Source organism: Chelonoidis abingdonii, chromosome 2, assembly GCF_003597395.2.
Source record: "Chelonoidis abingdonii isolate Lonesome George chromosome 2, CheloAbing_2.0, whole genome shotgun sequence".
Lineage (NCBI taxonomy): Eukaryota > Metazoa > Chordata > Testudines > Testudinidae > Chelonoidis > Chelonoidis abingdonii.
The window spans coordinates 193,360,227-193,387,641 of record NC_133770.1 but is presented as its reverse complement, the minus strand read 5'-3'; the positions used below and the strand labels follow the sequence as shown (position 1 = coordinate 193,387,641).

The following is a 27,415-nucleotide window of genomic DNA, read 5'->3' as shown; positions in this document are numbered from 1 at the left end:
TGTTAAGCTGGTATTTGAACTTGAATTGACTTGGGCAAGTTCCTTTATGCTGAGAGGCCCTTTCACAGGGGTAACTGCTTTTAAGAGTTTTGGAGAGCTCCAATCCAGCCCCATTTTTCCTCCACCAAAAAATCTCTTTGACAAGGAGCTAGTGAGATATTTAAAATTGCCATATTAGTGTTAGTTTACTGCAGTTTCAGGAAATTCCTAGAAACTGACCTTCAGTATTGGGGTCTTTTTAATAGAACAAACATCACTTTATAAACCTGTCAGATTTGGACATAGACTTCTCTTCCCCCCACCCCGAAGCTCCCATTTCATTCTTGCTCCATGAGCCTATTAAATACAGAAAAAGCCCTTTGCTTCTATTAACTTTACAGTTTTTGTCTAGCTGGGGAAAATCAAGTTTCATTCTAACTCCTGTTGCTTCTAGTGCTGGATGAAATTCCACAAGCTTTTGGAGGTTCTTTTTTACTCAGATTAGCAGGCGCAAATTCAGATTCTAATTAACTGAACCTTTTTTAGAGGATCCTTTACCTATCTCTTTTACTTCCCTTTGTTCCCCTGGAAGCAGCAACACAGCTGAGAACAGTTTGACACTCTGCCTTCCCAAATTGCCGTAGGCGTAGGATCTCAGCCACGGCACTCTTGAGGGGGAGGGAGGCTCTGACCCTTCCGTCATTCCCCCACCCTTAGCATCAAGTTTTGTTGGTGGGTTCAGAACTTGCTGCTGCTCTTTGTGCCATTCCTAGGAGAGGTGCTCCAGACTGTACAACATACCCGGGAGGCCCTGTGTAATGTATGATTTGGGGTTTCTTGGGAGCACAGTGTCCTTTTGGGTGTGTCTAGAGAAGAAGCACCAGAGAAGAGCAGACCTAGATTCCACCACCAGAAACTGATGTGTATCTATCAGGTCTTGAGACCAAAAACCCTTTTGCCTACAATTTAAAACCTCTCCTTCCCAAGCCGATCTCATTTAAAGAAACAAGCGTTTTTTTTCTAAGAAAAGTTAAGCCTGTGCTATGTATGAAGAGTAGCAGAACCTCCCTAATACTAAGAGCTCGCATGGCACAAGCTGGTGTCCTAAATACTATATCTATAGCTATATAATAAATATATACATGTTTATTACATTTTTTCCTCCCTCCCCATTTCAGGATTCTTAAGGCTAAATTTTGTTAAGGATCAAATTCTAGCCTGAAATGCACCTACAAGTAAAGCCAAAAATGAGAGCAAAAATAGCCTGATCCTACCCCCCGATTAAATCAATGAGTATAGGATCAGGCTGTAATGCCTAATATGCCAAATTCAATTAGCCAGTAAAAATGAGGCTGGCTACGTCTGTGTGCCATGTAAGTCAGGGTTGCAGTGTAAAATACTATGGACTGAGCGGCAGTGCAGTGTATTATGGCCAAACAAAGCAAATATTCTTGCAATATGACAAGTGCAAAACAAAGTGTACCGTATGTTACTTCAAGTGTAGAAATCTGAAATAAGCAAGTGTCGAATACTCCATAATCCTTTGGTGCATGTGAGATCAGGAGGACCCAGTAATGTGGATCAAGTACTCACGTCATTCTCTGAAGCACAGGTGTGCAGGCTGAATACCTCAGTCAAGAATGATAAAATATGTGCCATGAGGATATAGGATACTGTTTACATGGTCCATGTGCAATTTGGTACTCAGAGCTTAATAGAACCATGCTCTCCAGCAACGGTCTGTAACTGGGTTACTGAGATCATGAGTTCAATGTCATATAAATATTTGGCATAAGTATGATAGAATATGACTTTATGTTATGGGAAATTCCTTTAAGAATAAATAAAATAAACATACCATTTTAAGTAACACAAAACAAACTGGCTTTTTACATTGAACAGAATGTTCTTTGTATGGTTCTTTTGAATCCATAGTATCTTATCTAATAAAAGCATTGTTTATAATTAAAGCACTTAAAACCAACTGTACACTGAGTTTCCTATTGACCTCCTGAACTTTCTTGAGTTTCTATATCAAACTCAGTTTGTCTAATAAAAGTAAAAGTTGGGTCACTTATTTAAGCAATATTTACTGATTTTGTATGTGTGTCTGTGGTTGTTTTTTCTTTTCTTCTCCATTTAAAACTTTCCAGCTCAAAGATCTGCCCAGGAACTGCCTTTGGTGGAGAAGCAAAGTGCTGACAGCTTTCCTGTGATTGGAGGGAAAAAAATTATACTGTCTGGCCATAACTTTCTACAAGACTCCAAAGTCATCTTTGTGGAGAAAGCGCCAGGTATTTTCTTTAAAAATAGACAGACTGCATCTTTTTCTTGTTTTGAAACCTCATGGAAATTTGATTACTGAATGGTGGTAATGTAAACACTGTCAACCCATTTTCTTCCACATGTTTTCCATGTCACTGGGTGGAACTGTGTAGCAATATGTCATGCAATATGTCGTGCTATGGTTGTATATAATGCAATTGTGACACTGAAAGTGAGAGTTTGGAGTTTATTTTTATAGCAAACCACAATTGTGCCTGGCAGGTTTTCTTAGTTATTCTAGTCAAAGGCATTCTAAGAATTTCATCACATTTTAGTGTGAAAACCTGCAAGATACTGCTGCTTCTTAAACATTTTTATAATTAGTGGGGAGATCAAATTGACAGCACCTTCGTGTGGTAGGTTTGGTGGGGAAGGGGGTATGTTTTTTTTTCCTTTTGTGGTGAATTTTTTTTATTGACCTTTAATCCTCAGTGTCAGGTTGTGTAGAAAATGTAAGCCTTGTAGGGCTTTGATGATTTATTAGGTGTTGGTTTAAGAGGATTAACATTGTCAAAAGCCTGTCCAGTGCAGGCTCATTCATTTCAAAGGAACAATTTTATTTTTTGCCATTAAGAACCAGGGTTTCTCTCCCACACACACTTTTATTCATCAGGTTTATCATTACTGTGACTGATATTCTAGCATCCTGAATGTCCCAACTCACCCTCAAGTCAATGGGCATTGAGGGCACTCGGTACTTTATGGGATTAGGCCCTATTTGAAGTTTTAGGTTAAAGCATCTGTAGGGATTGTAGTTTATGTAATGATGATGCAAAATATGGTATTTTATTTCTGATGAGATGATGGTTAGAGTGGAGCTGTGAGTAAAAGGCAGGCTCTGAAGGGAGATAATTATGGAGGAGGAGTATTCTTGTTTTGGAAAGGGTTTCCCTGGTGCTGGCACAAACCATACATTCCACAGCTGCCTGCTGCAACCCCCTGAACTGTAAACTGTCTTCTGAGCTTCTCAAACACTTAGCATCTCACAGCCGTTCAAGTGCAGGCTTTGACATTCTGTCTGTTTAACCCTCACCATTCATTAAGTTCCAGTAAGACTGCACTTCCCTGCTGTGTGACTATTGTCAATGGTATGTCTGGGGGAGGCATGTGTTTGTGCTGACTCAGGGAATCTCCTTAACAAATCTCGTTAACAAATCTAAGGAGATGTGAATTTATTTCAGAGAGGTCCCTTCAGAACTTGACCCACTCCAAGAAACCCAAAGAGCCTGTCTGAAATTTCGCAATGGGATTCTGATTTGGCATAGTTTAGGTAATCAAAACTATACCTAGGAATAGCTCCATTAACATGAATGGCTCAGATTCTCTGTTGGTGCAGATTGGCTCCACTGACTTCAAAAGGCAACTTTTGACTTCAGCGCAACTACATTGATTTCATACCTGCTGAGGATCTGGCCAGATGTGACTAAGCAGTAATGCAAATATCTATTTTTTAGACAGTGGAAGAATTACAACTTAAATATAAGTTCCAGAGTCTGCGTGAATTGGGAAGAGGGAAGAAAAGATAGTTTCGTTACTGTTTAGTCCTCCATGTATGAAAATGGGTTAAGATGACATTTCAAAAATGAAAACCTAGATTGGACTCATTACAGGAAGGAAACTGCCTTAAAGGTTGTCCTCGTTGATGCATGTTTTTTCTGCTTTACTTTCTCACTGCATTGGAAAAAATTTTGAAAGGTCATCCTTAAAAGGTATCTCTGAATAAGAAGCTCTCCAGTCATCTGCAGGTAACATTGCCTGGGTATATAAAGCTATCCCCTTTTGCAATATTACATGCCAAAACCAAAATTTGCAGTATGTAGTCTTCAGTTACAGGCATCCAAAGAAAGGCCAATCCTGCAGTTCTTACTCAGACAAAAATCCTGTTGCAGTCAGGGCTGCCCGGGGGGGGGGGGGGGTCGATGTGCCAGGGGGCAGGCCCCAGGGGCCCCCAAGAGAATATAGTATTTTATAATAATGCAACTTTTTTCTATGGAAGGGGCTCCCGAAATTGCTTTGCCCCAGGTCCCCTGAATCTCTGGGCAGCCCTGGTTGCAGTCAAGAGGAGCTTTGAAGGCTCCTGGATTGCAAGATCAGATCCAAAATACAGTAGAACCTCAGAGTTAGCCCACGAAAGCTTATGCTCAGATAAATTTGTTAGTCTCTAAGGAGCCACAAGTAGTCCTGTTCTTTTTTCTAAAATGTTCGTAACATCTGAACAAAACATTATGGTTGTTCTTTCAAAAGTTTACAACTGAACATTGACTTAGTACAGCTTTGAAACCTTACTGTGCAGAAGAAAAATTCTGCTTTTAACCATCTTAATTTAAATGTAACAAGTACAGAAACAGTTTCCTTACGTTTGCAAACCAGTTTTGGAAATTTTCCCTTTATTTTTTAGTAGCTTACATTTAACACAGTACTGTACTGTATTTTGTTTTCTTTTTATCTCTGCTGCTGCCTGATTGCATACTTTTGGTTCCAAATGAGGTGTGTGTTTGACTGGTCTGTTCATAACTCTGGTGTTTGTAACTCTGAGGGTTACAATGTAATTTTTTTAGGATTTTTTTTAAATATAATTTTTTAGGATTTTTTAAAAAAATGTAATAATACACCAAACAATGGACAGGTGAGCACAGTACAAAGTATTTAATATCAATAATATCTATGTGTTTGCTGAAGTGGAAGTAAATAATGGAGTTCTTCCACCTCACATAGAAAAACCCACAGGAAGAGTCCTGGGGCACGTGGGATTGTGGGTTAGGGGAGATCCATATACTATGAGTTCCCTCTGCATGTGGATAACATCAGAAGAATCCTTCCCTGTCCCCAAATTGTCTAATGAATCAGGAGCTACTTTGCTATCAATGGTAAGTATTCCATCTGTTTATACTAGAAAGTCCAATCTGGTGTATAACTGAGGCTAAAATCATAGTCCAATTTAAGTAATCTGAGTAGGTTTGTTTTACTCATATGATGAAAACCTTGTTTGGTACATTCAAATGGTTCAGCTTTGCAAGGCACTGAGCAGGACCTTGAACACCGATAAAAGTTAATGGGAGTCAGAGGCACACAGCACTTCGTAGGACTGACCCCACGTCTCTACAAGCTCAATTGTGGGCCTTCCTAGTGACACGACCTCCTTGAGATCCAAGATCTCATAAAAGATAGCAAGAAGAGCATCTGTCTTCCACTGTAAAATAATTAATCCCTTAGACAAAATCATGGCTACATTCAGAAAGTGAAGCTAAATAGGTTGTCTACTTAACTTTTTCCTCTTGTTTCCTAGGCTCAATTCCTCATTTGCTGCATCACCTAATGTAACATGACATTTAAAACAATTGAGAATGATATACCATTGTCTCAGTGACAGGCTTTTCCAAATTGTTCTTCAGCAAAATCACTAAATTTATTACATTATTAAACAAAAAATAATTTCAATCACCCTTCATTCTCCTGATGGGATCATCTAGCAATTATACTTTTAAATAAAAGTAGGGGAAATGGAGCTCCAACATAGTCAGTCTCTCTCTCTCCCCTTCCACACCCTTCCCACCCCCACACTTAGAAAGTTAGGTTACTAATCTTTGTGAAGATTACTAGATATATTACTCACTTTGTTGTTGTTGTTGTTAAATCTAAATGTTGATCACATTTCTACTGGGTAGCAGTTAACACTAGGATTTCAGCTATTACAAATGTAATAGACCTCATGAAAAATTACAATAATAGAAAAAAAAGAATGTAGCAGTTATGTATAATTTTACATTATGCTACATGGGTTCCATTCAATATTTCCTACTCAGGCAAAATCCCTAGGCTAGGGTGTAGATGTAATGTGAATAAGAACGTGATATTCTGCATGTTTAATTGGTTAATGCAGGATGAGATTTTTGTCTGAATGATTTCTTTATGTCCGCTGAGTGCATTGAAGTCCACTGAATATTTTCCCATGCATGAGTTCTGAATTTTCTGTCTTTAAGGGCTAACCCTCAGCTGTTGTAATCTCCTGAGGAATGGCATTATTCTGGCCTCTTTGCGTGGGGAGTTTGTCTATCTTAACAATGACTCATACAAAAGGGAATCCCTGAAGAATGATCAAGTCGGTTCTTGAACTAGGGAGGCAGCAGAGTCGTGTTTTCAATTAACCCCTTAATTACTGTTTTTCAGCAAAGAAGTGTTTGAAACAATGTGAAACACTAACACAACCTATAAGACGCTGCATCTCTTGTGGAGAGGAAAGTGGTTAGTTGAGGTGATTAGTTGTATTAAAAAAGGCTTGTTTAAAAGTAGAATTTCTTTGTAATACAGCACAGCATCAAGGCAGCTTTTTCAAGATAAATAATGCGTCTCTTCAGAAGTGCACTATAATATGTTCAGACCTTTTATACTATCATAAAAAAGTTCAAGGACTGAAATAAAGCCTTATTTCAAAGAATTTTGGTCAATCCTTTATTGCTTGCACATCAGACCATATTTTCCAGAGATGAAAGTCAATATAAAATTCATATCCAAGAAACTCAGTTACAGTAGTAGTAAAAATGTGTATGCCAGCTATGCTTAAGAGGTGTGACCTTTTAAATTCAGAATTCCCTGACATCAGTGGGTCCCACAATGACTTTGTTCATTACACATGACTCTTATGTAGGTTCTGCTTTTTCAGTTTACCTCTTCATTTAAAGTTTGTGGTTTTCTCTTCCTGCTTGAAACAGAAAAAACCCCAGATTCTGGATGTCTCAATTTTTGTTGCTGGACATTAGACACAGTATAGAAGCCTGGTTTGTTTGTTTGTTTATATTATCATCTTCAGGGCCGGCTCTACAGTTTTCGCTGCCCCAGGCTGAAGTCGCCTCGGACAGCTAAACATAGAAGCTGCCGCCGAATTGCCACCTCCATGGAAATGGGCCTGCTGCCCTACGGGCACACAGACTGCCCCCGCGCCCCGCCCACGGCGGCAATTCAGTGCACTGCTTGGGGGCAAAACAAGGGGGACTGCTCCCCTTGCAGAATGCCGCCCCAAGCACCAGCTTGGAACGCTGGTGCCTGGAGCCGTCCCTGATCATCTTCAGACATTAGATGCTCAACAATTTTGGTTAAATGCTTGCAGCACATAAGCACAGAACACCTTAATATTTGTATACAGGCATTTAGACATGATGAAAAGGTATTCATTTTATTTACATAATTTGATGCAGAAGAAACACATTTGCTTTCTGAGGAAGTATACTGAGCTTAAATGACAAAATATTTCCTTTCTGGCACAATGACTCCAAAGAACATCGGTTCTTTTCTAATGTTACAGGGAATAAAGCTGAGTAATTTGTTTTTCAAAACTAGTTTTTCAGTAGCAGCATTAATTTGCAAGCTGTAGAAGGCAAAGAAACACAAAGATAGTCCTGTACCAACCCCAGAAATCACCATATTGGAGACCATGCTGCTGATGACCTTAAAGCAATATTATTATGGATGATGACACACAAAACTGAGTATATAATTATCGTGACAGTAAAATAACAGCTTCTCTTCAGAATAACTCACAAAAAGTTTCATAGGATAACCAGCCAGGAACAGAACCAAGATCCACAGCACCAAAGGACAGCGGAGACTAACAGATTAGGTTCAAGGGACTGAAATACTCATTACTGGCAGACTTTTTCAGATTTTCCAGACTTTTTAGCTGTGATGCCAAATAGTTCTTCACAGGGTTACGTGTGTACTCCATATCTCTTTTAGGAAGGCAGGATTCCACTAATGCATTTTAAGCCCCATACACACTCATTTGTTTCTATGCTTAATGACCAGATCAGGAGGTAAGAGAGCTAAATCTGAAAGGTAGGAGTTCAGTGAGCAAGATCATCGCACAACTGTTTTGTTTTTTGTTTTTTTTCAAATAAATTCAAACCAAAGTTCTGCTGTGTTTTTTTTACCTTTAATTTATAAAAATATCTCTTTCTGGGCAAGGATTTGTATTTCCCATGACAAATGTAAATGCTCAAGCATTTCTCATATTTCTTTCATGGATATTAGTAAATTTCACAAGATAGTAGTATTGCTGTTTCTTTGGATGACTTAAGTGGTTTTGAACATGTTGTTAATTACTCAAATATCAAATCAGCAGTGATTACTAGCACCTATATATTCTGAGACCCAGCTACAAAGCTGACTGTCCTTAGATATTAGGCTTCATAGACTTTAGGCATAATATCTAAGGACAGTCAACTTTGAGCATGTTATAGTCTCCAAAGAATGTCATCTTTTTTCCTGTTTCTGGAATGATCTCAAACAGAACAGAATTTTCTCAGATTTAGTCATTATTAGAAGATATTAAATAAAACTTTTTGTAAATATCATTTATTCTGTCACTTGCTATATCAAACGTTTGCTTGCTGCTTAGCTGTGATTGTTTCTCTTCCTTGATAGGGCAGGCATAGGTCTTAAAATCTATACAGTTAGATGCCATGGTAAAGGATAGAGCCAAGCAAATAGCTGATTTATATATATATATATAATATTTGGTTTGGTGGTTGAACTGAAAAATATGGGGAGAAATTCTGTTTAGTTACAACTGAAACAGATTTTTTTTTCTTGATGGAACAAAATTTTGTTTAGGTCAAGTGAAATGCTTGTAATGTTGATCTGAAATGGCATTTTCTACACAAAATGTTTGATTTAAAATGAAATATCAAAAGAGTTCATTTCAAAATGTTAAAACAAAACATTTAGACATTTCAATTTTTTCCCCAAAACTGTTTGCCAAATTTGACCTAAATTCACTAGTAGTTTTGATGCCCCCCAAAATGCAGTTACTGGTAAATTTATTATTCACCCAAAAAGTTTTGCTCAGCTCTAGTAATGAGTACTATAGAAAAAACTTAAGATAGTTAATGAAAATCAGGTTTCTGGTGCATATGCTCAGAGAAAGTACATTTAAATTTGCTTTCAGCAAGTATTTTACCAGGCAAGCTTAAATTCATCCATTATAAACTTCTGTGCTAGTAAAACTTGGCCTAGTGAATGTTTACAGACAGCAAACACAAAAGGGAAGGGACTACAGCCAACACGTATTCATTTAGAAATGTGAACAAACATTTTTCAGATTATTTTGGAATTTTCATGATCTCTGGCAAAGAACAGAGTCAATGTGCTGCTGCTGTAAGGTGTAACTTCTGTCTAAAAGCATAGAAAACTGTTGGGAAATCTCAGCTTTGCCTGCTGAATATTGCCCAAGCAAAAGCCTTTTCATACAGCAGGCATTCAAATGCAGTGTTGTCGCATGAGGTGATTTAGTTTACAAAACATCTGATAACTGATATGCTCCTGAAGCACCTTTGGATGTAATGGATGTAACCTTTGGATGTAATTCTGAGGAATCACATGAGCTTTTCATTTTTCTCTAATGCACTGGAAAGCTCACGACTTGAGTCTGTTTTGATGAGATGTGACGTGGAGACTGGTGACCAGCATTTTGGCAGAGCTCCATTCGGTAAAAGATCTTACATTCTCAGAGATCTTTCCATTGCTCTTTCTATTGCCAGTAGCAGTCACAGTTTGGCGGGCAACTAGCCAAAAAAAAAAAAGGGTAATGTTACTCACCGGTAATCAAACTGTAGCTCATATAATAAATAAGCAAGTGGCATAATGCCCTTATAGGTGAGCAAATGCTACGTAATTTTGTCTTTGTCCGTCAGTTTATTAGAGGTCAGCACACACATGCCACTTAGTACTAAGAGTTTATTCACTGGCTCATGTGCAGTGAGAGAGACTAGAAACTTGAGAGGCATATAGTTGGGAGCACAGAGCTCATGTGAAGGTCACTTGTACCTTGTTCCTAGAGATCTGTTGATAGCTTAGGAGGTTTCTGGCCATTGACCAGAAACAGATATCCTTGGGCTGATAGTGTCATCAAATAATGACATCATTAAATGGCTGAATCTTTTCATGCCTATGCAGTAGCTATGATGTAGCTTGTAGGAATTGTCAGCATGTTTCAGATTTTCCTGGCTTTTTAGCCTAAGGAATGGTAAAGATAAAATGGGACAGCATCTGTACACATGAGATGGTGTCATCACCAAGCCTCACTACGGTGCCTCTGTCACAGTTAGTATTCGTTAAGTGCCTTTGGTCAAGTACAAGCATTTACTGTAGACTAAGGACAGGTATTTTATTTTTTTTTAAAGAGAGGCAAAAGGTATGCAGGCAACCATGCCTACAGTTGCATGCTACTACAATTGCACATGAAAATGAAAATTTAGTGAGCTACCTAGCCATTTGAGGGATAAAGTATCTGTTTTGTGCATGCAATGGTGTTACTTGTGTGCAGATCTCAGACTTCAGCTTTGTACAATCTGATCCTTAAATACTATATTAATGTATATAGTGCATCACTTTAATGTTACTGGTGATATTTGATGCACACGCCATCCACAGAGATAGGTAAAGGTCCAATGAGCTAAAGAACTGTAGATTCCAATGGTAAAGCTGAGAGTGTGGTTCTATAGAAATGCCTCTTAGAAAATGTCTGGTATTTTCAATCACATTTTCAGTTAGGTTTAACTGAATGGCAAATTCAGATATGCAGAAGTTGACTGAACTGAGTAGGGACAGGTTTTCTGGCGGTATCTATGGTTGGCTGGGCTGAGTTGCCAACATTCCTTCAAATAAAACAGTGACCCGGAGACCACAAGTCCAGTTGCCAGACAGTTGTTTGAGCATTCTTGTGAATTTTAGGTTACATCTGTGTGGAGCTGGCAAGGGGGCTCCTTCCTCTTCCCTCCTTTCTCCCACTCCCTGCTACTCTGCAAACAAACCTGATCAGCTGGGAGGGAGTGCCACTCAAACACACAGATTTAACTCTGACCCTTGAGGGACTGGAGCTAATGAACAGACGAGAGGTGGGATGGGACACCAGCCTAGGAGGGATGATAACATGATTGAAAAATGACTATAAACTTGCTCCTTTCTACACAGGTTTGTGCCCTGCATTTACAGTTGTATCTCTTATTAGTAGGTTAATTTCATGTAGGTGGCATGGTAGAAGTGGAGAGAGAAGGAGAAGAGGATAGTGGGTTTGTTCAGAGAGGGCATTCCATGTGTAAAGAACAGCATAGGAGAGAGTATAAAGATAGTTAAGGGAGAATAAGAGGCTCTGTCAAAGCTTGCATCATTTGCGGAGAGGAGTGCTGCGAAGGATGACATAAGAGACGAGGGCAGATTAAGTATGGAGGAAGTATCAAGGGCATTAAGCTTGAGCTGGATGTTTTTGGAGTAGAGGGAACCAGTGGAGGGATTCCAAAAGGATTGGGGAGTGGCAAACTCAGATTGACATGCAAGGAAGATGTACTTATTATTTTGACTAGATCCAAGAGTGATGTGAGTGTTGGTGAGGCCGGAGAGGAGGTTGCAACAGTCATGATGGGAGAGGATGCGAGCCTGGATGAGAGGTGGCCAGATTTGGGCCCAACTTGGCTGCACCAGACAAGAGAGAAGGACAAGTTGAAGATGACTCCTGGGTTACAGGCCCAAGTGCTTAGGGAGCAGAGGGTGGAGCTGTCAACGATGACAGAGGGCATGGAAGGAAAGGAGTTGTTCTTGGAAGGGAAGATCTGGAGTTCAGTTTTGGTGGTGATAAGTTTGTTGACTGTAAGACATGCATTAGAGAAGTTTGAGAGACAGGATGAGACGCAGGATTAAGCTGAGGGAGCTGGCTCAGGATTTGTATGGGAAAGAGTATAATTTGAAGATGGAGGCGTTACATGGCTAGACCTATGAGCAGAATTTGGTCTGAAGAACCATTCATTACTACTGTTGATAATGTATGGAAAGGAAACTACTCAGCTTGAATTTCATGTTCCAGAAGGAGTTTTCAGGGCTGAGAATTAAGAGAAGGAAAAAACTATGATTTTACTTGTAAATGGACTATATTTGATCTAGAATCATTGAAAGCCAACAGATGTAGAACTCCAAATTCTGTTTCTGCAGTCAATTTTTAACAAAGAAACTTATTTAAATGATCAGTCTCAAAATATAGTTAATTTCAAAGGCTTAGTTGAACCCCAAATAGTGCAGTTTTCTAGAAACCATGTAATAAAGTTAGATAAGAAGATACATCTTATAGACACTGCGAAGTGCTTTGTACTCAGAGGTAAACATGATTCTATTGCTTTGGGACTGTCTCGGTTTGAGAAACTTTGAGAAACTCGCAATCTGAGAAAAGTTAATGGGGTCTGACTTTCAATGGTGGGTACCTACACATGCTGTGATACATAGAAGAAGCAGGTTCTTATCTGATTTTTATTACATGGGTTCTCGACAACATTTTGTTGTTCAATTAAGCTTTTTTTATTTAAACAGAACTTTGAAAGAAAAAATAATTAGCATTTACATCAGAGATTATGTGTGTGTTTGAATACGAAACTCAGCTCAAATCTGCAAAAAATACATAGGAGTAGGAGCACAAAACTCAGCCTTACATTGCAAAAGTGTGTATACAAATACACCTAAAAGGCCATCATCGTCATAAAAATAAATATATTTCAGTTACAGGTGAACCTGTAATGATGTGTTTGAATTCAGCATCCAGAAGTCCAGATACTTATCAGAAGACCTTCTCATTCTTTGTCTCCCCCACAGCCATTCTCCCCCAGTAGGCCCTGACTTCTCTGGGAAAAGGCAACAGATGGGGGGGAGTTTCAGACAGAAAGGGAAATGGAGCAGGGTTCTTTCTTGTCATGGGGAGCAAAATGGCTAGAAATATAAGAGACAGTGGGAGGGAATTGCTGTCTGGAGGGGTTTCTCTGGCAGGGAAGAGGGAAAAGGTGGAAGGAGGGAACATGTAGCTGGTTGCCCTTTTGACAAAGGGAATGGGAAGAGCCAATGGTGAAAACAATATAACCATAGGAGAAAATCGGAATGATGGCTGAGAGAAGCACTGGCAGATAAGGGTGTCAGAACAGAGACTGAGCCCACAGCAAGAAGAGGAGGGGAGGGAGAGACTGAGGTGGGCACGGGCAGGAGATGCTGCCAGCCTGGGGAGAGGAAGTGATTGCATGCAGAGGATGGAGCTGCTCTGAACTTGGCTGTAGTCAAACCCTACACCCTTTTATTTACATAGATGGCAGGGGGAGGGAGGGATTTGCCAAATTTCCTACTCAGTCCTTACTAGTGGAGATCTAAGAAACCACTAAACTGAAAGAAGCCGAGTGGTGTTGGCGAAGCTGAAAGAGAGGCCCTTACTGAATATACAACAGGCATTCTCCTGTGTTGCTCTAAGCACTGTCTCCCTTTTTGTACTCTTCCAGAGACAAATAGCTACTTAGCCAGTGCTGTTAATATTTCTGTATTTGCTAGCGCACACCCCATCATAAAGCTCTTTACAGATGTAAACTGATACAGTCTGCACAGAGTGATCAACTTCACCCAGTTATTGAGCCAAGCAGTATTTGGTTATGTACAGGGAAGAATAATTCCTTTCACTGGAGGAATCACTGGGTTAGGTTCTGTGTCATGCATCAAGTCAGACTAGATGATCATAATGTTCCCTTTTTGCCTTAGAAGCTATGAATTTCTGAGCCTTGAAATGTAGCCACTTCTGATGTGAGATAAAGCAACTGTTCAGTGGTGTGTCAGACAGTAAGTGGGGAGCATTTGTTCAGTATTGACTTGGAGAGAAGAGTGCCACCTTCTGAATCATCAGCATCATCTCCTACAGTTACTAGGTTTTAGATCTTTCAAGTGATTAAAAAAATTAATTGCGATTAATCACACAATCACATTGTTAAACAATAAGCGAATACAGTAACCCCCGCATAACGTCCTTTTGCTTAACGTTGTTTCGATCTTACGTCCCTGCTCAATTATGGAATATACTCGTTTAAAGTTGTGCAATGCTCCACTATAACATTGTTTGGCTGCCTGCTTTGTTCACAGCTGACAGCCTCCCATCAGCTCCCCTGTGCCCCCCCAGTGCCTCCTGCCCGCCAGAGGGCCCTGCAGATCAGTGCGTTCCCCCTGCTCCCCCTGTCTCCGATCCTGCGGCAGTCAGCTGGTTTGCAGCATTCAGGAAGGAGTGAGGACTCAGCGTGCAGACTCTCTATCTCTTCCCTGCCTCCTGAACGCCGCAAACCAGCTGATTGCCATGGGCAGGAAGCAGCGGAGGGAGCAGGGAGGAACGAGGATGTGGCACGTGGAGTAAAGGGGGATGAGGTGTGGGGGGAGAAGAGTTGGGTTAAGAGTGAGGGCTTGAGGGAAGGGGGGGCATGGGTCAGCCGAGGGTTGAGCCTCCCCGCCCTGGTGCTTGCATGGTCAGGGAAGCTGCTGCTGCTGCTGCACAATGTGCTTCTCCTAGCCTACAGCACCTTCAGCCTCCTGGCCTGCCTCATTGTCTCCAGTGCCAGTGGGCTGTGCCTGTGTGGGGTAAGGCGGGGGCACCTCCCATTGCTTCATACTCAGCAGTGATGTTCCCATTGCTTCATACTCAGCAATGATGATTGTAGTATTAAATTGTTTGTTTAAAACTTATACCTGTATTAAATTGCTTGTTTAAAATGTGTATAATGCCTTTTGTCTGGAAAAAAAAATTCCCTGGAACCTAACCCTCCCATTTATATTAATTCTTATGGGGAAATTGGATTCGCTTAACATCGTTTCACTTTGTCGCATTTTTCAGGAACATAACTACAACATTAAATGAGGAGTTACTGTACCATTTATTTAAATATTTTTGGATGTTTGCTACATTTTCAAATATATTGATTTCAAATACAACACAGCATACAAAGCATATAGTGCTCACTTTATATTTATTTTTATTACAAATATTTGCACCGCTGACTACAAAAGTGCCATGTAAATGTCTGTTCTCACTTTCTGGTGACATTATAAATAAGAAGAGGGCAGCACTGTCTCCTGTAAATGTAAACAAACTTGTTTGTCCTAGCAATTGGCTGAACATGAAGTAGGACGCTTGTAGGTGCTGAAGTGCGCTTGTAGGTGCTGAAGTTTTACATTGTTTTGTTTTCGAATGCAGTTATATAACAAAAAAATCTACATTTGTAAGTTGCACTTTCATGACAAAGAGATTCTACTACAATACTTGTATGAGGTGAATTGAAAAATATTATTTCTTTTATCATTTTTACAGTGCAAATATTTTTAATAAAAAATAATATACACTTTGATTTCAGTAACACAGAATACAATATATATGAAAATGTAGAAAAACATCCAAAATATTTAATAAATTTCAATTGGTATTCAATTGTTTAACAGTGCGATTAAAACTGTCATTAATCATGATTAAATTTTTTTAAATTAATCCCACGAGTTAACTGCGATTAATCAACAGCCCTACTAGGTTTCCTTTGGAGTTTTCTTATCCAAGTACACACCTGACCTAGCCTGCTTAACTTGTGAGAACTGGTGGTATCTAAACACAAGGCTGGTTGATTGCAGCTCTGAATGAGAGGAGTCCAACTTAATATCCACTCTCTCCTCTAGCATAGAAACCTACTCTTCCCTCAGGATATAACTGCAAATCAATCATCTCCATGTCAAGCAATAACATGAACCCACTTCACAAGGAATGAATGATTAGAAGATAAATCTAAAACTTGTGACTCCTGTAACGCGGAAGGATTTGGATGGCAATGAAATACACATTAACTTGAATAAGGGTAGGGTAAGCTTTGATTGTAGGGCACCCAAAAATCAGAACATATGGTCATGCCATATTCTGCTCAAACAGTGTCTCTGTTTGGACCCCAGTATTGCACAGTTGCTGTGGATCTTCTATATTATAAGGTGAACTGAGCTGTCCAGGAAATCAGTGTTGACAGCAAACTCACAACAATTAAGCAAACAATGGGCTCCTTTAGGAGAAAGTAGTTCCAAACCTTTGGTTGAAAAATATATCCGTGTAAAAACTACAGGCCCAATTCACCATTGCAGCCAAGCTCGGCTTAACTGCAGACTGGAAGGAGGCAAAGTATAGGCAATTAAATCCTAGATAATATCTGTTTTTTTCTATGTCTTTGAGTAAGCGCATGTTTATTGGGGAAGCTGGAATATTTTTAATCTATTCAAGTAAAGCAAGACAGTATAAGTGTCTACAAAGTCTCTTGTTATGTCCATTTCATGGAGGCAAAGCTGGAGTGATCACTGGTTTCTGGTTTCTAGTTCTTTTTTGTTTTGATAATGCATATTCTTTGATCTTGCTGTTTCTCCTCTTAATTTTTGTGTGCCTATAAAATCTTCATGTTAATGTAATCTTTCAGCTAAACTGCTGGTTTGATTCTTGTGATCTCTTAAACCTCTAGCTATTCAACAGCAATTTTCTGGTGTGTAGAAAGTAAACACAGTCCTAGAGACACAGAAAGATAATTTCTGACATACACCAATAAGGATTAGAAGACAGCAAAATAATTCTTTGGAAAGCCTTTATAGCTCTTTGACTCTAAGTTACCGCTGTGTGAAGAAAAATACTGAAGCCTAACAAACCACAATATATCTAAGTAACTGATACTGTGAGGTTTACTCAACTTCTTTTAGTGCTTCTGCTGTGTTAAAACAGGCCTACAGTGCCTTTTTATGTGGAAATCTTCTAGTTGGGTGTGGTGGGGAAGCCGTTTCTGTGACTCATGCTGCAGGGAATTCCCTAATGATTTAAAATATTTTTACTTCTGGACATCTGCACAGTTTCCTTTAACTCTGCAGTGAGCAGTTGATAGGAGTGAACTACAAAGAACCATTCACTGTTGAGCCATTCCATTTTAAATGGGTTTTATATATTGAAAAGTTCAAAAAAACCCATACTAATGAAATAGGTGTACAGTGTTTTCATCACTAGTAACTCCAGGCGCTTACCACAGACTGAAAAAGAATGCTAAAGCAGAGCTGGACGACGTGCACTCAGAACAGAAAATGGTATCAATAACGGCACATCACAGTTATCAGTCTTTAAATGTCAGACTTCCTAACAAATCCCTGTGTCTTCAGTTGACAATTACACTGATCACCAGCTGTAAATTATGACAAACAGCACTAATATTGCCCTTCCAGACTCTTAGATCCATCCTGAGTAGAAAGAGCCAAATGGTTTCCTGCTTGCACAGAAGTTTTGTTATTTGTGTAGCTGGTTCCTCACACTAGGCCTGATCCAAAGCCCATTGAAGACTCCCAGAGTGGGGCCAAGATTTAATCTCCAGTAACTTCACTGGGCTTTGCTCTATGTTCTCTGTGGCCTGCCTCCCTTCCCCATGCAAAAAAATTAAAACCCTGAGGCATTCTCTTGATCCAAAAGAGAAGCGAAATGTGAGCTTTGGAGAGAGATTTCCCATACGTCTATCCCTTCAATGTACCGTAACACAATGTTAACAAACACTCTGACTGAAATGAGGCATTTGATTTGGAGAGCGGATTTTAAAAATACTTTGTAAACGTAAATAAATAAATTGGAAAAGACTCTCTCTTTTTTGTATAACAACTGCCCATTTGGGTACAGTAATTCCAGAGAGTAAACTTTAACGGGAATGCCTGAAATGTGTCTGCTTCAGCTTTGTGTTATGTCTGTAATTTGAATTATTTGCATTTTGGAAAGGTATAAATTGCTCTGGTGTACTTTTGTTGGCCCTTGGCCAAGCAGGGAGTTGCCTTGGGCTGTGAGTCAGCCAGGCTGATGCAGATGTGGCAGACTTACAATGGAAACTTTTGTGGTTTATCGGTCCTCGCTCCTCAGGCACATTCTGACAAGAGACGGTATCCTACATACTTGGTAGGATACTGGGCATATGTGGCACTGGAAGAAAAATACTTTTCCCTGAGAGAGGCAAATGTTTCAAGCCCCCACAAATTGTTCCATTCCCATCTTTTTTTTTCTTTTCTTTTTTCTTTTTCTTTTTTTAATTTCAGCTGAACTGTATAAACCTGCAAAACATGTTTACTGTGAGAAGTTGACGTAGTGGTCTAAGGTTTCCCTCCTGGAGTTGATCCCAGTCCGTGGGCGTTGAGATTTCCTTCTCGGTTCACCAGACGTAACATGAAGAATTGTCTACTTTTTTTGTCTCTGCTTCATAACAACTTCTCCTCCTTATGTTTTGGTTAAATGAAATGTCACTAACTCTTAATGAGTCATCTTTTCCCCGCCCCTTTAAACAGCAAAGGTCTGGACATTCTCAAGAGAATTTCTTATTGGAGCAAAAGCTAGTGCTCTTATTAGCTTCTAGATAATAGCCAAAGAATAAACACAGCTCAGGATTATTTTATATAGAACAGTTTAGATTATATCATCTAAAATGTTTCTGAAAAAACTCACTCTTTGTCATCATAAAAATTTCAAAAGCACATAATGGCAGCCCTGGATGAGGTAATTGAAAGATTAGCTGTAGAAGGAGCCATTTTGAATTTTACAAAAATATTGGCAAGAAATAAAAACAGAATCCTGACTCAAGTCATTCATCTTGCAAGGTGGAAATTAAACATAAGAAAAAAACCTGAAGTTTGGTAATCCACTTACAAAGGCAAATTTAACACATGCTCACTACTAGTCTGCACTTCTTTAGGTGAAAACACTACAAAAGCAGAGGTTCCTAAGCAGACTGTAACTCTGAATAGTTAGTAGTGCTGTCAAAATTCTGATACTTTCAGAATCATGTTAATTTTGACTTCAGTTTAACTTTTTTTATTTCACGGAGGAAAGATAGGTCCCAGTTTGATGGATTGTGGTCAGGTTTTTTTATTGTCAATTTAGAAAAAGCATCTGGTGGATTAATTCTAAAGTTATCCCTAGTACTCCTGCGAGGTCTGTTTAATCCTGTCAGTCCTAAAAGACACTGCTAGAAAGATTTGAGTGCTGGTATAGCTAATTCTTCTCTTCTTTCTCCCTATTATTGCAACACCTACTGCAGAGATTTTTTCTTGTTAATTTTTATTTGGTGGCCTGATTTAAAATGGAGGAAGAAACTAAGGCATATATGCTGATTATTTCTAATAGAAAACAGCATAGGCTGTGCTCTAAGTGTGTAGCATTCACACTGTCTTTTTTTTATGTTAAAAAGAAATAATTTTAGATGTAAAAACAGTCACCAAAAGCCAGTTCCACTACAGCATTCCTTTCACAGTGGGAGTGGTGTACACAAAAATATTATTTACAGACATTTGTAATAAATCAGACCATTTTAAATGTGTCACCTCCATCCTTGGCATGAAAGAGAAGAGAGAAGAAAAAGTGCATTCACTGGTACCTTTCAGAGAAGCTGTTTTTTAAAACATGCGAACAGCTGTGTGGTGAAGTTCAAAATAACTAATATTTGCATTTGCATGTCCCAATGCTGCAATAAATATACAAAAGATATGACATCAAGTTTAATTTTCCCATTCACTCCAATGACATCTCATGTGCGTTAAACCACAAGTGTCCCTGCTGCTGAACTCAGACAGCGATCTGTTTGTGGCCATTTGTACATATTTTTCCTTTTCTGGGCTCAGGGAATGGAAACCTTACATTTTGTATTATTTTTCTCATTTCCCTGCTGTTGAGTTTTGAAGCACTGAAAAACAAAAACAAAAAATCTCCTCACTGACCACTTGTTCCTGTATCAGTGAATTTTTCAAAAACAAATATTTCCCAAAAGAAATCACCAGAAAACCTAAACCTCATGGTTTCAAATTAATCTCATATGGACACATTGAACTAATAGAACAGGACTGGCCAAAGTGCAGCCTGCAAGCCAGATGCAGCCCCAAAATTCAACAATGTGTCCCACAGACATACTAGGAGCAGATCCTTCACTGGTGTACATGGATCTTTAATGTGGAGGTGTCACGCACAGACACTACACTTCCCAGCAATGCTCCCGCTTGATCTAAGCAGCAGAAACTTGAACAGCTCGTGTCAGGCTGCTCATATCAAAATAGAATATTGCATGCTGGGACCTATTGAAGATGAGGACAGCTATAATTTGATACCCTTCATTACACTGCTCCTTTTTAATTCTAACTTTTGGCTCTGATAGTATTTATCATTCATACATTTCAAAACACTTTCCAAAGGGAGGGAAGCATCAAAATTCCCATTTTACATATGGGGAAATGAGCGGTGAAGTGAGTTACTCGTATTAGTGGCGGATTTTAATCTCAATCTTTTTACTCCCATCCTAGTAACCTGTCCACTGGACCATGCTCCCTCCCTTTTAAACAAACTAAATGGGACCCCATGCTCCTGGCAAGTTACTTATGTGCCTTCTTGGTTGGGCAAAGTTTGGGCAACCCATCAACAGAACTTTTCCTTCTTCCTCCACCCCAACAGAGTTTTCATGATGTGTCAACAACTGTAGGCTCAGGCTGAAGGGGAGAAAACAAAGCACAGAACTAGATTTAATTTTCGTCTTCTTTTGTCTTTTAGATGGTCACCATGTGTGGGAAATGGAAGCCAAAACCGACAAAGAAATGTGCAAACCAGTAAGTATGCCTTAAATATTGTAACACCGCAATTAAAAATATGTTTCATTTCTCTAGCACTCTTCTTCTCGAGTGGGCTCTCCAAGACTTTGGCACTCTTTCCCAACCCTGACAGATCAAGTAGTAAGGCCTTCCCTCTTGGAAACCTTTCTTTTAATGGGAGTGGGGACAAAAGACCTTCAATGAAATCTGTTCTGAAAATAAATGCATTTGGAATGTGTATTTTCAATATCTGGATGGGGCCAGCCTGTGACTTTTTTTTTTTTCTTTTTGCTGGCTCAATTCCACTTTGAGCTCAGCAAAGAGAGAAATACAGTTCTGGGTTCTGCTTTTGCCAAAAAACAAAAAAACCCACCAGACACAACACTTTCTCTGGCTTCCTTGTGCCTTCTCCAGAAAGATTTGGAAGCTCCGTAGGAGACCAGCTTCACAGTTTGAGAAGCATACATCTTTACAGATTGGATCACTGAAATCATCCCTGAAATGCAGCTATTTATAGGTGGGAAGCATGGCTTCTCTTCCAGTCCAGCAATCCTACACAACAGTTTATTAGGAAAAGTAAAGAATAATTTATCCACTACAGGAGAAATGTGGGCAAACTGTTTAAAGACCTGAATCTGAAACCAGCCAGGATACTAATCACTATCAGTCACTCTTACTCATTCAAAAAAGTCCTTGGTGTCTTTTGGTGATCAAAAACAGAGCCGCGGTTTTACTTTTGGGTCTAAAAGTTGATGCCATCAGCAGCTAAGTTTGTTCTTAGCACCCTTTTGGAACATTGATCCACTAGTAATTCAGGGAAGAGAGCTGTCTAAGGGATCACCAGCACCACTTCCTGTAGCACTTGGTGTCCTTTTGAGATATCCCAGCCATGCATTGACCAGGCCTAACCTTTCTGGGGTAAGAAGAGCTGACAAGATCATCCCCCAAACTGACATGGCTGGAGAAATATGTTAAATAAAAAATATTTCATTGTGGAACATGGAAGTATTAAAAAGGAAAATCTTTTAAGAGTAAGCACTAATCACACCATTTAAAGCTTCTGTTCTTTCTATAGTACCCATACTGGGGATCAAAGCAGCTCAAACATTATTAACAAATGTCACCCAGTAATGCCCAACTCTGATCTCATCATTCTGGAAACTACTCCTCTAAAAGTATAAATCCCTGGCAAGTAACATCTACAAACTTGATACATATGGTACAGCTTTGGTTATCCTTACTTCACACTTCTGACCCCAGTAATCAACCTCATTGCTGAAGAAACCCAAATCTAGGCCAAGCTGCAGGAAGTGTTAGCCAGAAAGGACCCAAAAAACCGGCTGCAGGCACAACCTTCAGTCCCACCAAGGCTTGCTCACCAGTCGGTATGCAGTGACAATATTTCTCTTTGGGAATTCAGCAGAGACATTCCCATAGTTGATGTACCCGTATTATTGTGCAGAGCTACTGTCTTAGATATGTACTGACTTTCTAATGTTTGTTTCTGTAGAATTCGTTGGTGGTGGAGATACCACCTTTCCGCAATCAGAGAATTACCAGTCCTGTTCAGGTCAATTTTTATGTCTGCAACGGAAAGCGGAAGAGAAGCCAGTACCAGCTATTCACCTATCTTCCTGCTAATGGTAACAATATATTTCTAACCTCAGGTAGTGGAAACTAGAGATATGAATATTTGCTAAAAAGATACAGAAAAAGATAGAATGTAACTGATAATAATTCTGTAGCTCACTTGAGCAATTCAGGGCTGTAATTATTGCTATAAAATAAAAAATGTGAGCTGCCCCACTGGGCTGTCTCTTAATTTGCTGTCTGAGGAAGACACCTTCCAAATAAAGTGTTTCCTTTTTGGTGGTAGAGACTTCTGAGCTCTCTCTTTTTGGAACAAAATCACAACAAGCATTATTCATTGTCTGGGGAGTCTGTATTGTGCCTGTGTCTGTACATACTCAGCACATATAAGATCTCCTAATGTGGCATATGAGGAGAAAGAAGGTCCTCTGTGCCCATGGGCAGCAGAAAGACTCGTTAAAAAATAAGATTGCTGAGCTGTCTCTCAGGCTTCCTTGAGAGACAACTTCCCCAACCCCAGAGAGCATATCATTTGAACAATGCTTCTGAACTCACCCCATAAACTGTGCTGTGCTCTGAGCTGGAGCTGGCGTGGGATTTGTCCTGCCACCTATCCTTCACCTGCCTGCCTTTCTGGGGTTGGAAATTGAGTCTCAAAGTGAGGTGAGAATCCCTCCCAGTGTTAGTTACAGGCCACTGTGAGTGCTGAACACACAAGCTCCTTGAATGTGGAGTTGAGAGGCCAGTTCTAGCCTAGGATTGGGTTGTGGAGTAGTTAATGCTATTTTCAGGACAGGTGCCTGGCCCCAGGTCAGAGATGAAGTGAAGTCCATGGCATCCTTTTGCTGTCTGTCAGGTTGGTGGGCCAGAGGGACCTGTCAGTGACTCTCTGTAGAACAGGCCATACAATGGAGTAAGAGGGAGCAGACATTGCTAATTCTCTATTGAACAGCTTGGTTCAAGAAGCATTTTTCTTTCCCTTCAGAAAAACAAGGCCCATTGCACTCATCTTTTCCAGTTGGTTCTTGCAAAGTCTGCATGCAAGAGGATATTGAGTATACCACATAGAAACTATTCCAGGATATCCCGTGAGAGAAATCAGATTACGTGGCTACTTTCTTGAAGTGCCTTCTATCCCCCTACTTTCTTACTATTCAAATCAGAAAATTGCTTTCCAGCTGAATCCTACTTTGGAGCATTGCTGAAAAGCATAAGAGGAAGGGAAATTGGAAGGTGTCTTATAAAATCTTTCATGTATATGAAAGATTTGGGGTATGGGGATTTTCACAAGTGTGGTAATCTGTGCTGTTTTGGAACCTCATGTTGCCAAATGCTGTGAAGTGATGGTAACCTACCAATACTAGGTGCATTCAAGAGAGAGGTGTGCACAATATTAATCACAAAACAGGTAAATTTACTCCTGTTTATTTATATTTAGTTATAAACTTTAAAATGGATCAATTTCAGAGAGCCCTTTTTTGGTGAGCTAAGAAGGTTTATTTAAAGTGAAAGTGATCTAATTGTTGAGGGAAATGGGTTGGCAAGGAAAACATGCTTAAATTGACACTTTTCACAGGTTTCCAATGTGAAAATAGCCATTTTGTAGGAATTTTATACAAAGTAAAATGTGAGTTGCATGATATGGCTTGGAAAAAACAACCCTGCAAACATTCTAGGTGAAATTCCATCAAATACAAATGTTGAATTTTACTCAACTCTAGTTTGAGGCCAGTCCTGACTTTTATCATGACTTCAATTCAGAATAAAGCATCATAAAGTAACAGGGAATTTGACAGCAGCAGATTACTTCTTAAATGTAATAGTAGGACTCTACTGAGATGGTTGCCCCAGGTTTTGTTGAATTAGCCTAATTATGCAAATCTTCTCTGCAGTGTGTATGTCTATGTATAGTCAAAGATTGTGTAATTCTTCTAGATGACAGACAGAAGAGTTATCATTCTCTTACATGATGCCTTCAGCAACAAACATCTGTTGTGATGGCCAGAGCTAGTGCTTACCTAGCCATATAACTTCCATAGATATTTAAATCTCAAGTCCGTTGCTGACTGCTATTTGCACTATCACATCTTCTTTCAGACAATACTCCTTTGTTTTTCATCTACCTGGCCCTGATTCTCCATTGCCCTGTACCTTATGCAGTCATGTACATTAGTGCAAAGTGGGTGTAAACCACTACCATTCAGATTTGGTAGCACTTTACAATCTGTTTGCGCTAGTATAAATAACTTCCCAAGAAGCAGGCAATGGAGAAAGATTTCCTAGTTTATTATGTTGAGCTCTTGCGACAATGTCATTTTTTGAAACACCACAGGCCTGATTCGCCACTCCGATACTGGTTTTATTCCCATGTAACTCCAGGGACTTCAAACCAGTGCAGTCTTGATTGACAGGTATAAGAGAGTGAAAGAACCAGTGTAAGAGAGTGAAAAATCTGACCTGGGAGACCCTTTTTATATATAATATGTATAAATAATTTTAAGAAACATGCTGATTTGTTTACGAACTCCTGTATGCCTACAGAAGTAGTAAGGACAAATATATTTTTGTAATCGCCTGTAATTATTCAAAGAGTATAATTTTTGTATTTGGTGATGCTTGTAGTTTGCATCATGCCATTTACTCTTAAGGATGAGACATCTTGACTATTTTCATATATGTATATACATGCAAAAATTAAACTAACAGTTTAGCACCAAACTCAGTTATCTCCAAATATGCTATATTTAATGCAGGTATTTTTTAAGCTGCACTGGTTTATCTAATTTAATTCACAAGCTTCTTGTAGTTTGCCAAGATATTATAGAAAACCAAAGTTCTGCTCATCAAGAAAAAAATAATTAAGCCAGCAATTACTATGTTATCTAGGTAAAAAGGTTTTAAAAAATAACAGCAGCGTATTTGTTCAGTTAACTCCTCCTGACTTGTGCAGACAAAATCACACAAAGTGTAGAGGCAATCAGGTTTTTAACAAGCAAATGTCAAAGTAATCATCAAGTATTAGATGTGGGTTTACGTGGCTATTGGGATTTTTTTTTGTAAATATTGCTGCAGTGCTATTCAGGCCTGAGCTACTGTATATCAGATTTACCCTGAAGCCTGCAGGCTTTATACTTTTGACATTATACACTGGACATATCTGTCACACAGAATATAAGCAATTTCCTTAACCTATTGATGTAGGTGAGTCCGCACAGCTCATTTTTTCATGGCCAAATACCAGAAAATATCCCAATTTCCCCCCCCCCCCACACTGTTCAATGGTGTAGACTGTTAATCTCTGCAAAGCAAAATGAGATCACCCTTCAACAGTCCACCCTTTAAAGGTGGTCTTCATACTAGCCTTTTTTCAATATTTGCTCCATAGGCTTTATTAGTATAGAATGTAATGTTAACTTGTGAAAAAGCATTAGCCAACTCTGCATTTGAACTGTATTTTCATCTAGAAACACCATTAGTATGTGTGCTAAATATTTTTATTTTGTGTAAGATTGGATATGTTTTTGTTTATATGAGTTTGTTATATGATTAGCATAATCATTTATGTTAATAGGAATATTAGTGGACATAATCAGTAGGGTTTGGGGAATTATCTAATCTGAAGGATGTTATAAAAGAAGGAAAGCACTTAAAAATGTATGTTACTGTTAAAAATCCATTTGAGATTCCATACAGCACGTGTATGCTCCTCTTAAGAAGGTCTAGATAAGACTAGGGTCCAGATTTTTAAACGGGTTAGACATCCAAATACCTTTGAAAATATAGCCCTAGTTCCCTGTCTCAGATGCAGATGTTTAAAGTTGTCCTGTTGCATGGAATTTTGGAAAAAGTTGAGAAGGTTTTAAGAAATTCATTAACTATTAGAGTTAGGTGTCTGCTTATTCAGATTTCTTTTGAACAGATACATTAAAAATCAAGGAGACCTTTTTAGGATTTTGTCTCTCACAAAGAGGGGCTTAGTGTCATCTAAAATATCTGTGCTGTCTGCAAGAGTGCTGATGTCACATACTGCTTTAGTTCATCCAAAAGTTCTCTCTTCCATTACATTTTGCCATGTAAATGTTATTTAACAAAGCAGGGAAAACAATCAATGAGTTTTTGTCCAGGAAAGATTGTTACAATGTGAGGCGGAGAATGCTAGGACTTCCAAACTGTCTCTGTAAATTAGATCTGAAAATAGAGGCCAAATTCTGCTCCCAGGGCATGTCTACATTGCCCCACAGCTCAGACTATGAGGGTGCGAAGAGCAGTGCACACCAAAAAGCTAAGCTGGAACTCCTCCGTGTGGATGCTGCAGGTGTGAACCAAAAGGTTCCTAGTTTGCATCAATGTAGTCCTCTTCAAATAGGTCTATATCAGTGCAAAATAGGAACCTTTTAGTTCACACCCACAGTGTCCACACAAGAGGGTTAAGGCGCAGTACTTTGGTGGCACTGCTATTCACACCCCAGGAGTTCAAGCTGTGGGGCAGTGTAGACATGCCCTCAGATACATCGGTGTAAACTCGTTTAAAGTAAATCTGTTGTCTTCAGTGAAATTATACCAGTGCAGCTGAGATCATAGATCTTAGTTATCTTAAAGCACTAGAAGATGTTTTAAGGTATGTTAGATATAATAAAGAAAACCAGATCAATCAAACAGGAAGCTACCATTTTTAAAGTCTAATCACATAGTCTGAGACACAGGAAATACCAGTCTTGATCACATTAAAGAAAGAGAATAGGCTGCTTTTTCACACTATTTTAAGCTATAAAGAGCAAAGATTTTGTCTATTCAGTGTAACTTTTCCAGTTTAAAAAACATTGTTTTTTAGGGAAATTTTTGTGTTCCATCAGTGAAGTTAATAGGAAGTTGAAAAAGTTGGTGTACCTGTTACACTGACACTAAAAATATTGTTTCGTACATTGTTGTTGGTAAAATATTTCCTGTTCTGTGTTTCACTCATGCTTTTAACTCTAATGAATTATTTTAAAATAATAAATTACTTTATAAATGTTATCCCTACCACTTTTATTATTTAGTTAAATGCAGGTGATGAGCTGTGTGATCTTCATTTAAAAGCTTAATATATTGG

The 27,415-nt window shown here is 39.1% G+C and overlaps 1 protein-coding gene across 3 annotated transcripts in view; it reads left to right on the top strand.

The window, feature by feature from the left end:
- Window positions 1-27,415, top strand: part of NFATC1 (nuclear factor of activated T cells 1) — a 148,562-nt gene that overhangs the window by 66,329 nt on the left and 54,818 nt on the right. For all 3 annotated transcript variants that reach the window (XM_032788377.2, XM_032788387.2, XM_032788396.2), the window contains exons 6-8: window positions 2,133-2,273; window positions 20,696-20,751; window positions 22,244-22,376. In XM_032788377.2, the coding sequence (XP_032644268.1) occupies window positions 2,133-2,273; window positions 20,696-20,751; window positions 22,244-22,376 (330 nt within the window). The remainder of the gene's footprint in view (window positions 1-2,132; window positions 2,274-20,695; window positions 20,752-22,243; window positions 22,377-27,415) is intronic.